General features: G+C 34.4%; 1 protein-coding gene across 3 annotated transcripts; it reads left to right on the top strand.

Annotated features, from left to right (window-relative positions):
* The first annotated feature begins 4,671 nt into the window (after positions 1–4,671).
* LOC105786591 (lysine-specific demethylase JMJ705) lies at positions 4,672–14,145 on the top strand. Of its 3 annotated transcripts, none has more exons than XM_012613103.2 (7): positions 4,672–5,793; positions 8,352–8,430; positions 8,745–8,812; positions 8,889–9,039; positions 9,751–10,436; positions 10,961–11,644; positions 11,740–14,145. In XM_012613103.2, exons 1-7 carry the CDS (start codon positions 4,914–4,916, stop codon positions 13,956–13,958), a joined length of 4,767 nt encoding a protein of 1,588 aa, XP_012468557.1. In that variant the 5' UTR covers positions 4,672–4,913; the 3' UTR covers positions 13,959–14,145. The 3 variants fall into 3 exon arrangements, with proteins under 3 accessions (XP_012468557.1, XP_052489173.1, XP_052489172.1); XM_052633213.1 differs by lacking the exon at positions 4,672–5,793 and adding an exon at positions 5,862–6,868; XM_052633212.1 differs by lacking the exon at positions 4,672–5,793 and adding an exon at positions 6,933–7,392.
* The last annotated feature ends 209 nt before the right edge of the window (positions 14,146–14,354 follow it).

The raw sequence follows: 14,354 nt of genomic DNA on the forward strand, positions 1-14,354 counted from the left end.
CCTTCTTCTTTTTTCTTTCCTATTCTAGAATATTCGAAAGTTTTTTTTTGCTTTGCTTATTGCCGATGTTTTTTTTTTTTCTTTTTTGGATTTTGAATGGGTATACATTTGTTTCGATTTTTGAATGGTGTTGGGTGAGAAAGATTGATGGAAGGTTTTGAGTGGTGGGCGACGACAGAAACAGAGACGATGGTGGTGGTTTGGGTTTGAAGGAAGGGGAGGAGGAAAAAGTTTTTTTTAAAAATATTTTATATTGATAAAAAAAACTAATAAATAAAGGTGAAAAATTGGAGGCATTAATAAAATAATTTTGACTTTCATATCAGCAATTTTAAATCCAAGTCGTTTTATACTTAACGTCTTAGTGACTAGCCGATGGAGTGTTGGTTCTATTAATATGGATATTATTGTTAATACAAGATGATGTAAGTTCGAGTGTGCTGAAGCGCATTATTCTACTATTTATTGGCTAGGGAGTGGCTATAAATAGTTTTATATATTATATCAAAAAGAATGGATATAATCAGAATTTATAATGAGGTTGTAACTAAAAAAACTGAACTAATATATTTTAGTGATTAAATTGGAAATGCCTATAGTTGAGTGACCAAAATAAAAAATTATTAAAATTTTAGTGACTAATTAAATAGTTTACCCAAATTGACCAAAAATAAATAAATCTGCACCCAAAAAATTAAATTTGAACAATGGAAAATGGAACATTCAGATTTTGGTTGGAGGAAAAACAAGTGATACAATGGGCTACAACATAACCAAAATTAATTAACCAATGAATGTATGACACGCAAATCCATGCACTTGAGGCAAATTTATATATAATAAGTCTCATGCGGTTTGTTTTCTTCTAGACTCTGTTTTGACTACCGTCAAGTCAAAATAAAAAAGTAAAAACCGTAAAAATAAAATTTATTTATTCATTTATTTGATTTTTCATTATTTTTCCTAACTAAATTTATATAAAAATTTGAAAAAATTTATTTAAACATATTACTAAGAAAATTTTTAATATTATCAATAAGTTGATGTATGGTTTTTATTTTGATATTGACTTATATTGGTATTGATATGTTTTAGTGTATTTTTTATAGTTTAGTGATATTTTTAATTTAGTTTAAATTTTTTTATTTTTAATAAAATATATTAATTTACATGGAATATATCTCAGTTATGTAGTAAATACGTTTTATATGAATATAAATTTAAATTTTATTAACTAAGTTAAAAAATGAATTTAATAATTTACACTTTGTTTTTAATGTAATAAAAAAGTGAAGATAAAAAATTAAAAACTAATTTCAAATATTAATATATTGTACCAATTAATATGAGTTGGTAAATATGTATCCGTATAACTCGAACACGAAATTTTACTTAAGAGACACGTGTCAGTACCTGACGCATCGTTAATTTTCTTGTTGACTTCATCTGAAGTAATGATTTGACAAACCACTCATTCCTCTCAAAAGAAGTCATCCACCGGCTTTTTAGGTATGAATACTATCAAGTGTGATTGCAATCTTAATATGATAAGGAATCCACTTAGACGCAACAACCTCGTACTGATAAGGTCTCATGATATACACTCATAATTATCCTTTACACATTTGGCAGGATTGAACGCTTATCACGCCACACCACACTAATGGACAAGTAAACCTCTCCTATAAATACGTTGATGAACGATGAAGAAGGGATCGATTTCCCAACAACCTAAAGTCATTCTGAGCAATTTTCTTATTAATCGGCCTGTACTATTGTCATTGTTTTGGTTCTTAGCCTCCTTAAGGGAATCGGCCTCCTCTATATCGCCACGATCTCCTCCTTGTCCTTCTCCCTTAGTGTACACTGTATCAACAATATTCTTATATAACAAAGTTTCTTGTTGAGTTTATTGTTATAAGTCATCTCGACATGAATCCGATCAAGGAAATTACTTAAAAAAACAATTTTAAGAATGTAATAAATATTAGTATAATGGTGTTTTTCTTTTATTATTTTTATATGAAATATTTAAATAAAATATCTAAAACCACAATTTAAGGAAAAAATAAATATTATTGATTGAGCCTTAGCTCAACGAACAATGTTGCTATTATAGTTATTATGAGAAATTGGATTTAAGCATGTTTAAGCATGTTTTTCTTGATTTAAGGATCAAAGAGGGTTATAAATAGAAGTAGACATAGTTAACTCAAAAACACAGTAAAAGTATTATAGAGGCCTTTATACTAGTAATCAAATTACATTTTATTCATTTTACTAAAAATGGACAAATCAATCTCCATATGTTATATCAAATAGTAAATTGATTCTTCTATTAAAATTTCTATTCATTTTATTGATCTAATATACAATAACTAATATACCCATTTTTTGAGTAAAGATGACAAAATACAATTTGTCACTTAATACAATAGCCTCCATAATACTTTTATCCCAAAAAATACTACACCTGGGTTAATATACACGGAGATACCTGAACTTGGCAACTTGTACCTATTTGGTACCTAAACTTTTGTTTGGGCTTAATTGATACTTAAACTTGGAAATTGTAAGCCAACTTGGTGCTTTTTTTAGGCATATGACTAACACCGTTAAAATACACTAACGTGACATAGATAACCAATAGTATTGCGATACATGGCGGCCTCACAGTTTAACATGTGACAAATAAAATAAAAAATTAAATTTTACTTAAAATTTTTATTACGTGTTACCATGCTATTGGTTGTTAGCGCCATATTAGTTTTTTTTAATAATGTTAGTCAGGTATCTAAAACATGTACCAAATTAACTTATGGTTTTCAAGTTTAGGTACTAGTTAGATCCAAAAAGAAGTTCAGGTATCAAGTAGGTACAAGTTGTCATGTTCAGATATTTCCATATATATTAACCCTCACCAATTTATTTATTGAATAAATTTTTTATAAGTACATTCTTAATATAAGGGTTTAATATAAAAAAGCCATTAAGGAAATGTAAAAAAACCAATTAATCCACTATAATAAATTTGCACCCAATTAAGCCATTGCACTTAACTAAAATAATAAATTAAGCCACTCTATTAACGGTTTCCATGTTGACCATTAACCAAATTGATGAGCCAATCAGCTGGTGACATATGGTAGTTTCTGGTTTAATCTAAATTTTCCCATAAAATCATTAAAAACATTATAAGAATAAGAAAAAAAAAATAAAAAAACTTATAAACATTATAAAATACAAAAAAATCAAATAAATTATAAATTATAAAAAAATATAAAAATAATAAAATTTATTTAAAATATTTAAATTTTTATAAAAAAATATTAGAATTCTTACAAAATAATAAAAACTTGTAAAAATTATTAAAAACATTAAAACTGATATAAAATTATAAAAAAAATCATAAAAATTTGAATTGGATTAAATCAGTTAGCTGGATTGGTTAGCTCGAAATCGGTAAGGGTACCGGTTTGAAAAAAGCCATTTGACTGGTTGACTTGGAACTAGGCAAATGAAGTTTTTATTATTTTAATAATTTTTATCAAACCAAAATTTCATTATCCAACTATAGCACATGTCAGAATATTCTGTCCTGGGTTTTTAGAGACCACCGATTAGGTCGTCAATTTTCTAGTTCGACTAGTACGTCTAGTTCAATTAAATAAAATATTAAAAAAATAAAAAATCGATTCAACCATACAGTTCTCAAGTCAACGATCTAATGTCTTTTTTTTTTTCGAACCGATACTCTTATCGATTTCAGTCTAACTGGTCCAACTGACTGATCTGGTCTTTTTATGATTTTTTAATAATTTTTATAAGTTTATATCATTTTTAATATTTTTATTTTTTATAGAATTTTTTATACGTTTTTATAAAATTTTAAATATTTTAAGTATATTTTATTAATTTTATAAAAATATAATTTATTAAAATTTATTATATTATTCATGGGCAAAGCAAGGAAAAAATTTTAGGGGCGAAATTAAATTGTCTATATCTTTACAACTTTTAAAGAATTAAATAAAAATTTATCATTTTAAGGGTCAAAGTACAATTTTGTTTTACTAGTTTAAAATTTTAAAATTTAAAGGGTAAAATGATAAAATTTTCATTTCAGGTCAGCCCCTAAATCCACCTCTATGTTATTATAATATTTTATATTTTTATAAGTTTATATTTATTTTAGCATTTTTGATATTTTCTGATTTTTAATAATTCTTTAAGATTTTTAATCAATTTTATGAAAAATATTATATTAAACCGAAGTTACCATGTGTTATTATTATGTCAATTTATTTTAATAAATTTTAACAATCGATGGCGAAACTATTAACGGAGGGACTTAATTGATTATTTTAATTAATGACAAAACTTAATTAGATAGGAATTTAACGAAAAGATTTAATTTAATTTTTTTGACGTACAAGCCTAAAATATATTTCTTTTGACATAATCTACTTATTAATGGAAAGTTTAATCAGCTCACACAGCCCCCAAAAATTTATTGTTAAATTAGCCGGAATAAAAAAATAAAATAAAAGAGACAGTGGTAGGAAAGTAAATAAAATAAAAATGGCTGTCATTTTCATAACTTTCTTCCAAACCCAGAATAAAACCCATCCAATTCCCTCTTAGTTTGTCTCTGCCCCTTCCTCTGTTATCATAAAATAAACATTTTAATATTTTTCACTCTTTTACTCTGTAATTTGCTAAAGAGAAAAAAAAAAAAAAAACACAGAGGAAAAGAAAAGCAAAGAAAACCCATTTTTCAGAGTATAAAAATAAAGAAAATGGGAGCTTAGAAGAATCTTCAAAACTTTTTTTGTTTTGTTTTTTTTTTGAGCTCTTTTTACAATATGAACTTTTTTCAATGATTACCCAAACCTTACCCACAATTTTTTTTCATGGCTTGTTCAAGTCACCATTCATTGGAGCAAAGTCAAGAAGCGTTTTCATGGCTGAAATCCATGCCTTTAGCTCCAGAGTACAGGCCTACTTTAGCAGAGTTTCAAGATCCAATTGCATACATTTTCAAGATCGAAAAAGAGGCTTCCCAGTATGGAATCTGCAAAATCATACCGCCAGTACCACCTGCTTCTAAAAAGACAGCAATTGGGAACCTCAATCGTTCCCTTTTGGTTCGTGCTGAAGCTAATGCAAGCTCCGATTTGAAGCCAACACCCACATTTACTACTCGTCAACAACAGATCGGGTTTTGCCCCAGAAAGCCCCGACCTGTTCAGAAACCGGTATGGCAAAGTGGGGAGTACTATACTTTCCAAGAATTCGAAGCTAAAGCCAAAAGTTTCGAAAGGAATTACTTGAAAAAATACAGCAAGAAGGGTACCCTTTCAGCTTTAGAAGTTGAAACCCTTTTTTGGAAAGCAACGGTTGATAAACCTGCCATGGTTGAGTATGCTAATGACATGCCTGGTTCAGCTTTTGTGCCATTGAACCCAAAGAAGAGTAGTGGAGGAGGGAGAGAAGCAGGGGAAGGGGTTACAGTAGGAGAAACACCTTGGAATATGAGAGCTGTTTCGAGGGCTAAAGGGTCATTGTTAAGGTTCATGAAGGAGGAGATTCCGGGGGTTACTTCCCCTATGGTGTACATTGCAATGTTGTTCAGTTGGTTCGCTTGGCATGTTGAGGATCATGACTTGCATAGCTTGAATTATTTGCATATGGGTGCAGGGAAGACTTGGTATGGTGTGCCGAGGGACGCTGCGGTTGCTTTTGAGGAGGTCGTCAGGCTTGATGGCTATGGAGGAGAGTTCAATCCTCTTGGTGAGTTTTAGTGAACTATTGGTTGTGTTTCCTCTGTTTCTTAGCTAGCTATATGTGAAATATTTTGTATGGACTCTGCATGTGTGAGTAATACTTCATTTAAGATTAACCCATTGGTGTGGTCGACTTGTTTGAGCAAATCAAAACCTTAATAGACTAGGACCAGCTGGTGCTTGAAATTGACTTCTTCTTGAATGGTGTCAATGGCGCCTATAAGAGGTTTTAATTATCAGCTAGCACTATGTGTCAATGGAGGGGAGTTCAGTCCTCTTGGCGGGTTTAGTGAATTATTAATCGTGTTTCCTCTGATTCTTCACTAGCTGCGTGTGAAATACTTGGTGTTGGCTCTGTATATGTAAGTAGTAACCCATATAGGATTAGCCCATTGATGTGATTGAACAGTTTGAGCAAAGGAAAAACTTAGTAGACTAGGACCACTAGGTGCTTGAATTTGACTTGTTCTTGAACAGTGTCCATGGCACCTTTTAAGGGGTTTTAATTATCGGTTAGCATTTTGTTTCAATGGAGGGGAGTTCAATCTTCTTGGTGAGTTTAGTGAATTATTAATTGTGTTTCCTCTGTTTCTCTGCTAGTTGTGTGTGAAATACTGTGTTGACTCTGCATGTGTAAGTAGTCCATGTAGGATAATTTGGCATTTTGGTGTGATTGACTAGTTTGAGCAATGGAAGAATTAGCTTAGTAGACTATGTGCTCCAATTTGACTTCTTGTTGAGAAGTGTCAATGGAGATTTTTAAGGGGTTTTAATTATGCGTTAGTGTTGTATCAATGGAGGGGAGTTCAATCATCTTGGTGAGTTCAGTGAACTGTTAATTGTGTTTCCCCTGTTTCTTCACTAACTAAATGGGAAATTCTTTCTGTTGACCATGCATACGGAAGTAGTAGCTTATCTGGGATATGTTGATGAGATTGACTAGTTTGAGCAAAGGAAGACTTAACTTAATAGACTAGGTGCTCAGATTTGACTTCTTGTTGAGCAGTCTCAATGGAGGTTTTTAAGGGTTTTAGTTATCTGTTAGCATTGTGTGTCAATTGGAGGGGAGTTCAATCCTCTTGGTGAGTTTTGTGAACTAGTTTTCTTTTGTTTCTTTGCTAACTATATGTGAAATACTTTGTGTTGACTCTGCATATGTAAGTTGTAGCCCATGTAGGATGACATTGGTGAGCTTGACTAGTTTGAGTGAGGGAAGAATTTGACCTTAGAGACTAGGTGCTCAAATTTGACTTCATGTTGAGCGGTGTCAATGGGGCTTTTTAAGGGGTTTTATTATGGCTTTGCGTTGTGTGTCAATGATCAGGGAGTTCAATCATCTCGGTGAGTTTAGTGAACTGTTAATTGTGTTTCCTCTGTTTCTTCCCTAACTGAATGGGAAATACTTTCTGTTGACTTTGCATATGGCAGTAGCTGCTTATATAGGATACTTTGATGAGATTGACGAGTTTGAGAAAAGGAAGAATTAACTCAATAGACTGGACGCTCAAATTTGACTTATTGTTGAACAGTGTCAAAGGAGCCTTTTAAGGGGGTTTTTGTTATCAGTTAGCATTGTGTGTCAATTGGAGGGAGTTCAATCCTCTTGGTGAGTTCTGTGAACTAGTAATCGTGTTTCCTTTGTTTCTTTGCTAACTATATGTGAAATACTTTGTGTTGACTCTGCATATTTAAGTTGTAGCCCATGTAGGATAACATTGGTGAGATTGACTAGTTTGAGCAAAGGAAGAATTGACTTTAGAGACTAGGTGCTTGAATTTGACTTCTTGTTCAACGGTGTCAATGGAGCCTTTTAAGGGGTTTTAGTTATTGGTTAGCGCCATGTGTCAATGGAGGGGAGTTAAGCCTCTTGGTGAGTTTAGTAAACTATTAATTGTGTTTCCTCTGTTTCTTTGCTTGTGAAATACTGTGTTGACTCTGCATATGTAACTAGTAGCCATATGGATAACATCGGTGAGATTGACTGGTTTGAGCGATGGAGGAATTAACTTGATAGACTAGGTGCTCGTGTTTGACTTCTTCCTGAATGGTGTCAATGGGGCCTTTTAAGGGGCTTTAGTTATCGGTTAGCTGTGTTTAGTGAGGCTATGCTGTTACAAATGTATACTGTTTTTGTTAGATTGAATCTAGATTCTATGGTATAATTTTCATTGTGTTATGTTATGTATAACCACGAGTTAACATTTACTCTTCAATTTCTGTTAATTTAAGCGTTGGGACTCATCAATATCATCCATGAAATTTTTTTTCTTATATTTAATGTAGATTGTGCTTATGCAAGTATTTCGTATTATTCTTATCCTTTTATACCCTTTGATGTAGTGTGGCGTATGATTAGAATAGTACTAATTGACTTTCTAGTGTATCAATGGTTTTTGAATTGCCATTTTGGATCAATTTAATTTTATTCCATGAAATTTCTTTGTGATGTTCTGGTTTAACTAGAAAAGCAATTGGATCTCTCATACTTAAGTGATGGTATTGATATTGTATCTTTTTCCAAATATTTCAATTCAGCAAATTTTACTCTGATTTTTCATGTATTAGTTACCTTTTCTACTCTCGGTGAGAAGACCACAGTGATGTCTCCTGAAGTATTTCTTCATGCCGGGATACCATGCTGCAGGTAAGTTTACCTCATATTATTTTGCACTCTTGAGTGATCTTAGGTTCAATAAAAATCCTAAATTACCACTTATGATCTTTTACATTGCACATTTGTTGTCTTGCTTTTCATTTTTATTTCGTGCTATAAGTATTTTAATACTATTTTTTGTTCTTTTAATTAAACTTATGGCCCATCCATTTCTCCTTTTTTTAGCAAAGATGATATATTGAGAAGTTTCTTTGAAATTCTTTAAACTTCTATTTATTATCATAGTGTCATGGTGAGGGACGGTTATCTATCACTTTCTGACATTAACAGTATTCTAAAATCAGGTTAGTGCAAAATGCTGGGGAATTTGTTGTCACCTTCCCGAGAGCTTATCATTCAGGGTTCAGTCATGGTGAGATTCCTTCCAATTTCTATTAGTTATGATTTTAGGAGGGCGCTAATTTCATCCATATGTTTTTTGCCATTAGGTTTTAACTTTGGCGAGGCGGCTAATATTGCAACTCCGGAATGGTTGAGAGTGGCCAGAGATGCTGCTATTCGAAGAGCTTCAATCAATTACCCTCCGATGGTCTCTCATTTCCAGTTACTTTACGATCTTGCACTTGAATTATGTTCAAGGTATGACTCATGTGTCTGGTAAAAGCAGTATCTTCCTTCTCTATCAAATATGGCTGGAACTCTTGTAGTTTGCTGCTCTCACTGTGAATGTTAGCGCAACTCATTTGAATATGCATATGAAATTTAATCGAGTAATTGCTCATTTCTTGCCACTAGTTGTGACCAGAATTTGTTGCCCTTTTTCAATGTTTTTTCCTGCTCCTTTGTTGCTTTGACTTGGTCTCGAATGCCAGAGATGGGTATCTTTGACTTTTTGCTAGTTTTTCCTAGCAATATGTAGACAGTCACAATGTCATGCCATTATGTCGTATATGTGGTCAATGTTGGTACATTAGATTTAACTATGCTGCTCATACTCACTTTTCTTGAAGAATCCGTGTCCAATATATGGATATGGGGACATGACATCCTCCAAATACATGGAGAAACTTGGAAAAATCAAACCATACCCATATCCAATACACTCGAGTCTGAGTAACTTAGCATTAGAATTCTGAAGAGTAAGAAACATATCCCTTTAGTTTTTATTTCTTGTTGTTATGAAGTTAATGACCGGACATTGTAAAGGGAAAAAAAATCTGTGAATATCTCTTGGAAAGTTCAAAATTTATACCCAAAGTTGCTTGTAGGATGCTTGAAGTACAATAAATTAAAGAGCAATAACTTATATTATGCACCTTTTCCTTATTCTTGTTAAGTTTGTCTTTGCAGGATACCTATGAGCATCAGTGCTAAACCTAAGAGTTCTCGACTAAAGGATAAGAGAAAAAGCGAAGGAGAAAACTTGGTTAAAGAATTATTTGTGCAGAATCTAATACAGAACAATAACTTACTTCATATTCTCGGAAAAGGATCTTCAGTGGTATTACTTCCCAAAAGTTCATCTGACATTTCTCTTTGTTCTCATTTACGATGCCAATCAAGAATAAACCCAAGGATGTCACTCAGTTTATACAAGGATATAATCAAATCATCAAAAGACGTAGGTTCTGATGAGACCGTCATAGGTGGGAACGAAGAAATCAAGGGAATAAAAGGTTTCTATTCAGTGAAAGGAAATTTTGCTTCTATGTATGAAGGTAACCGAGATTCTTCATTTAGAGGAAATGATTATTCATGTAGATTTCCATCGCAGACTTCGAACACAACCAGGGAAAGAGACAGTGCCATTCTAGATGACGCATTGCCCGATCAGAGGCTGTTTTCATGCGTCACATGCGGAATATTGTGCTTTGCTTGTGTTGCTGTTCTTCAGCCAACCGATCAAGCGGCTAGATACCTCATGTCAGCTGATTGTAGCTTTTTTAATGATTGGACCGTTGGTTCTGGAGTAACCCATGATGGGTTCAATGCTGCTCATGGGGATGCAATCACTTCCGAGCAAAATCCTTGTTCAAGTAGGTTAAATATGGAAACTTTCTCTTATTAGCCGACCTTCATGTGATTTACATGCTAGTGGAAGTAAATATATTTTTACATATATATATTTATTGTTTTGTTTAACGTTTTACTTGTGCTTGATGAACAATAGCTTTGTCTTTATGATGCATATAAGCAGTCTGGTAAGTAGACTATCTTCGAATTTGGCTGAAGGCCATTGGCTTCGTACAAGATGTCATATTCAACGAGTGATAGGGATGATAACTCAAATATGTTAATTCGAATTGATGCTTCCTGTTTTATGTTACTCTCATGGCAATTGGCTTTTGTTTGGGGCCAGTGTAATGAACAGTTGCTCATATACTTACATCTGAATAGAATGTGATAGCTTTCATGTTTGAGTTAAACTATGTATACTATATGATATCTTGATCGATCATATGCTTATCTATAGATGAGGATTCTTATCTGAGCTTCTGGAATTAATATTTTATTTGTTCTGGAAACATCATTAGCCCTTCTTTTTGTCTTTCTATTACAGGGAGAATGAATAAAAGTGCTCCAAATTCTTTATATGATGTCTCTGTTCAGCCTGTTGACTCCAAGTTTCGGATGGGAGATCAGAGCAACCAGGTGCTGGAAGATACTGAAAAACGGGGAGAGAGTTCTGCTCTCGGTCTATTGGCTTCAACATATGGAAATTCATCTGATTCTGAAGAAGATCTCCCTGAACCAAATGCTACCATCTTTCATGATGAGACAAATCCCACAAATGTTTCACCAGAAAGGAAAATTCAGTATAATGATTCCGGTTTTTCTCCTAGTGATGTGAACACAAGTCGTAATCCTTCATTATCAAGGCTCGATTCTGAGGAGGAATCTCCATTTGACATCAAGAATGGAAGCCCTGAAACATTTGACCCTGATCTTGAGTTTAAAACTGATAATCTTATTTCAAGAAGATCCAATGGTTTGGAGGATAAGTTTAGAGATCCAATGACATCATCACATGTTAATCCGAATTACTCTCGAGCTGCTCATGGCATAGAGAAAATGAGGTTTAGCATGGCTGTCTTACCAATGGAGAATGTGGATATTCCATTTGTTCAAAGGACGGACGAAGATTCTTCTCGAATGCATGTCTTCTGTCTTGAGCATGCTGTAGAAGTAGAACAGCAACTTCGCCAAATCGGAGGAGTGCAAGTATTTCTCCTTTGTCATCCAGGTACATTCTGGCCTGGGAAAATGAATAAACATTAACTGTTTTAGGTTCTTTTCTTTTCCATCTTTAACAACTATATTATCTATGAAACAATGCAGAGTATCCAAAAATAGAAGCAGAAGCAAAGTTGGTAGCTGAAGAACTAGGAATTGATTATCCTTGGAATGACATCTTATTTGGGGATGCTACTAAGGATGACAAAGAACGGATCCAGTCAGCTCTTGATAGTGAGGATGCTATACCTGGGAATGGGGACTGGGCAGTAAAGCTTGGTATAAACCTATTTTATAGTGCCAATCTCAGCCGTTCTACTTTGTACAGTAAACAGATGCCATACAATTGGATTATATACAGTGCATTTGGTCGAAATTCTTCTGATAGCTCACTGAAAAAGTTGAATGTGTACGGGAGGAGGTCAGGCAAGCCGAGAAAAGTAGTGGTGGGAAAATGGTGTGGTAGAGTTTGGATGTCAAATCAGGTCCATCCCTTTTTAGCACAAAGGGATTCTGAGGAACAAGAGCAAGAAAGAAGCTTCCATGCTCAGGCAATTTCGGATGAAAATGTTGAGAGGAAACCGGAAAATGTTCCGAAAGCTGAAACAATGAAGGTGGTTAATAGAAAGAGAAAATCGAGGGCAGAGATCACACTGAACAAGAAAGTGAAACGTGTTGAGTCAGAGGGTGCAGTTTCGGATGATTCATTGGATGGTAGTTCTCTTAGGCAGCAACAGATAGTTTTCAGAGGCAAGAAACCTAGACTGGTCAAGAAAGAAGAGGCAGTTTCATGTGATTTGCTCGAGGATGATTCTCTTCTGCGTCACTGGAATCTCTCAAGAAATAGAAGGGCTAAATTTATTGAAAGAGAGAATGCAGAATCAGAGGATGCAGAAGAAGATTTTACCCATCAGCAGCAACGGAGCAATCTCAGAGGCAGGCATCACAAATATATCGAAGAAGATGATGAAGTTTCCGGTGATTTACACAATGAAAGTTCTCTTAAGCAGTATAGGAGAACTCCTAGAAGCTTGCAGGCCAAATTTTTGGATGGAGAAAATGGTGTATCTGATGATGAACAAGAGGAAATTTCACATAAGCTGCATCGGAGGATTCCAAGAGGCAAGCAAATCAAGTCATCCAAGAGGAACACAGCTGTCTCGGATGATTCCCTTAAGCAGTATAGAAGAATGCGTAAAGGCAAACAAACAAAGGTTTTCGAGAGAGATGATGCAATGTCAGATTATGCATCAGACGATGATTCTCAGTATCAGATTAGGAGGATTCCTAGAGGTAAGCAAATGAAGTGCATGGAAAGATATGATGCCTTTTCGGATGATTCAGTAGAGGATAATTCTCAACAGCAGCATCGGAGGATTCTTAGCAGCAAAGCGGCCAAGTTTACTGAAAGGAGGAGGGTTCATAGAAGTCAGCTAACCGAGTTTATTGAGACGGAAGATGCAGTTTCATCTGATTCTCCAGATGACAACAGTTCTCTCCGGCAGCCTCGGAGGATTCCGAGAAGTAAGCAACCTGAAATTCTTGAGAGGGAAGATGCAATTTCAGATGATTCGTTGGATGGTTCTCATCAATCAAATAGGAGCCTTAGAAACCGAAAAAAGAAAGGCCCGACACTATGTCAAATGAAGCGAGAAACCGCTCAGAATGTAAAACAAGTGAAACGTCGGTCAACGGAACAGGTTATCTCTCAGCGTGTGAAACAAGAGACTCCTCAGAATCGGAACACCAAAACTAAGCAAACTGCCAGACACTGCAGTTCATCATCTGATGAAGATGAGATAGAAGGTGGACCGAGCACACGCCTAAGGAAAAGAACCCGAAAGCCACTGAAACAGCCGGAAACAAAACCAAAAGAGAAGAAGCAAGCCGGTAAGAAGAAAGTGAAGAATGCTTTGAATTCGAAAACCTTATCTGGTCAAAACTCTGCAAAAGTAAGGGACGAAGAAGTGGAATATCAGTGTGACATGGAAGGCTGTTCGATGAGTTTCGGCTCGAAACAAGCTCTAATCCTACACAAAAGGAACATTTGTCCAGTCAAAGGGTGCGGGAAGAAGTTCTTCTCCCACAAATATCTGGTTCAGCATCGTCGAGTTCATTTAGATGACCGACCTCTTAAATGCCCATGGAAGGGCTGTAAGATGACATTCAAGTGGGCATGGGCTCGAACCGAACATATCAGGGTTCACACAGGTGCTCGTCCTTACGTATGCGGTGAGGAAGGCTGTGGCCAGACATTTCGTTTTGTGTCGGATTTCAGTCGTCATAAACGGAAAACTGGGCACTCTGGGAAGAAAGGTAGATGATAAATTTAGAAGGAAGGGAAAACTGTAATTTTAACATTGTAATGAACCTGTCATTGAATGGTAGGCTAGGGTTAGGATTTCACCATTGTTGTCATTCAGGAAACTGTTAATTATGTTCTGTCTTGGGATTTCATTAAGCCCCATTCATTTACTCTCAAATTAGAGCAATTGGTTGGATCTTGAATCAGATTATTGCCCCTTCATTTCTGATTTAATTATTAACATTCTAACTTTAGGGCTTGATTTGCAATTTGATTTACTTTTGGTTTGTTATTATTATTATTATTATTATTATTATTATTATTATTAGGAATGAGACTTTGGCAAAGCTGGCAGAGACGGATGCTTTGGTTTTGAGTTTTTAGGTTTGAGATTATTATGCACAATTAAATGTGT

This window comes from Gossypium raimondii, chromosome 7 (assembly GCF_025698545.1).
Source record: "Gossypium raimondii isolate GPD5lz chromosome 7, ASM2569854v1, whole genome shotgun sequence".
Lineage (NCBI taxonomy): Eukaryota > Viridiplantae > Streptophyta > Magnoliopsida > Malvales > Malvaceae > Gossypium > Gossypium raimondii.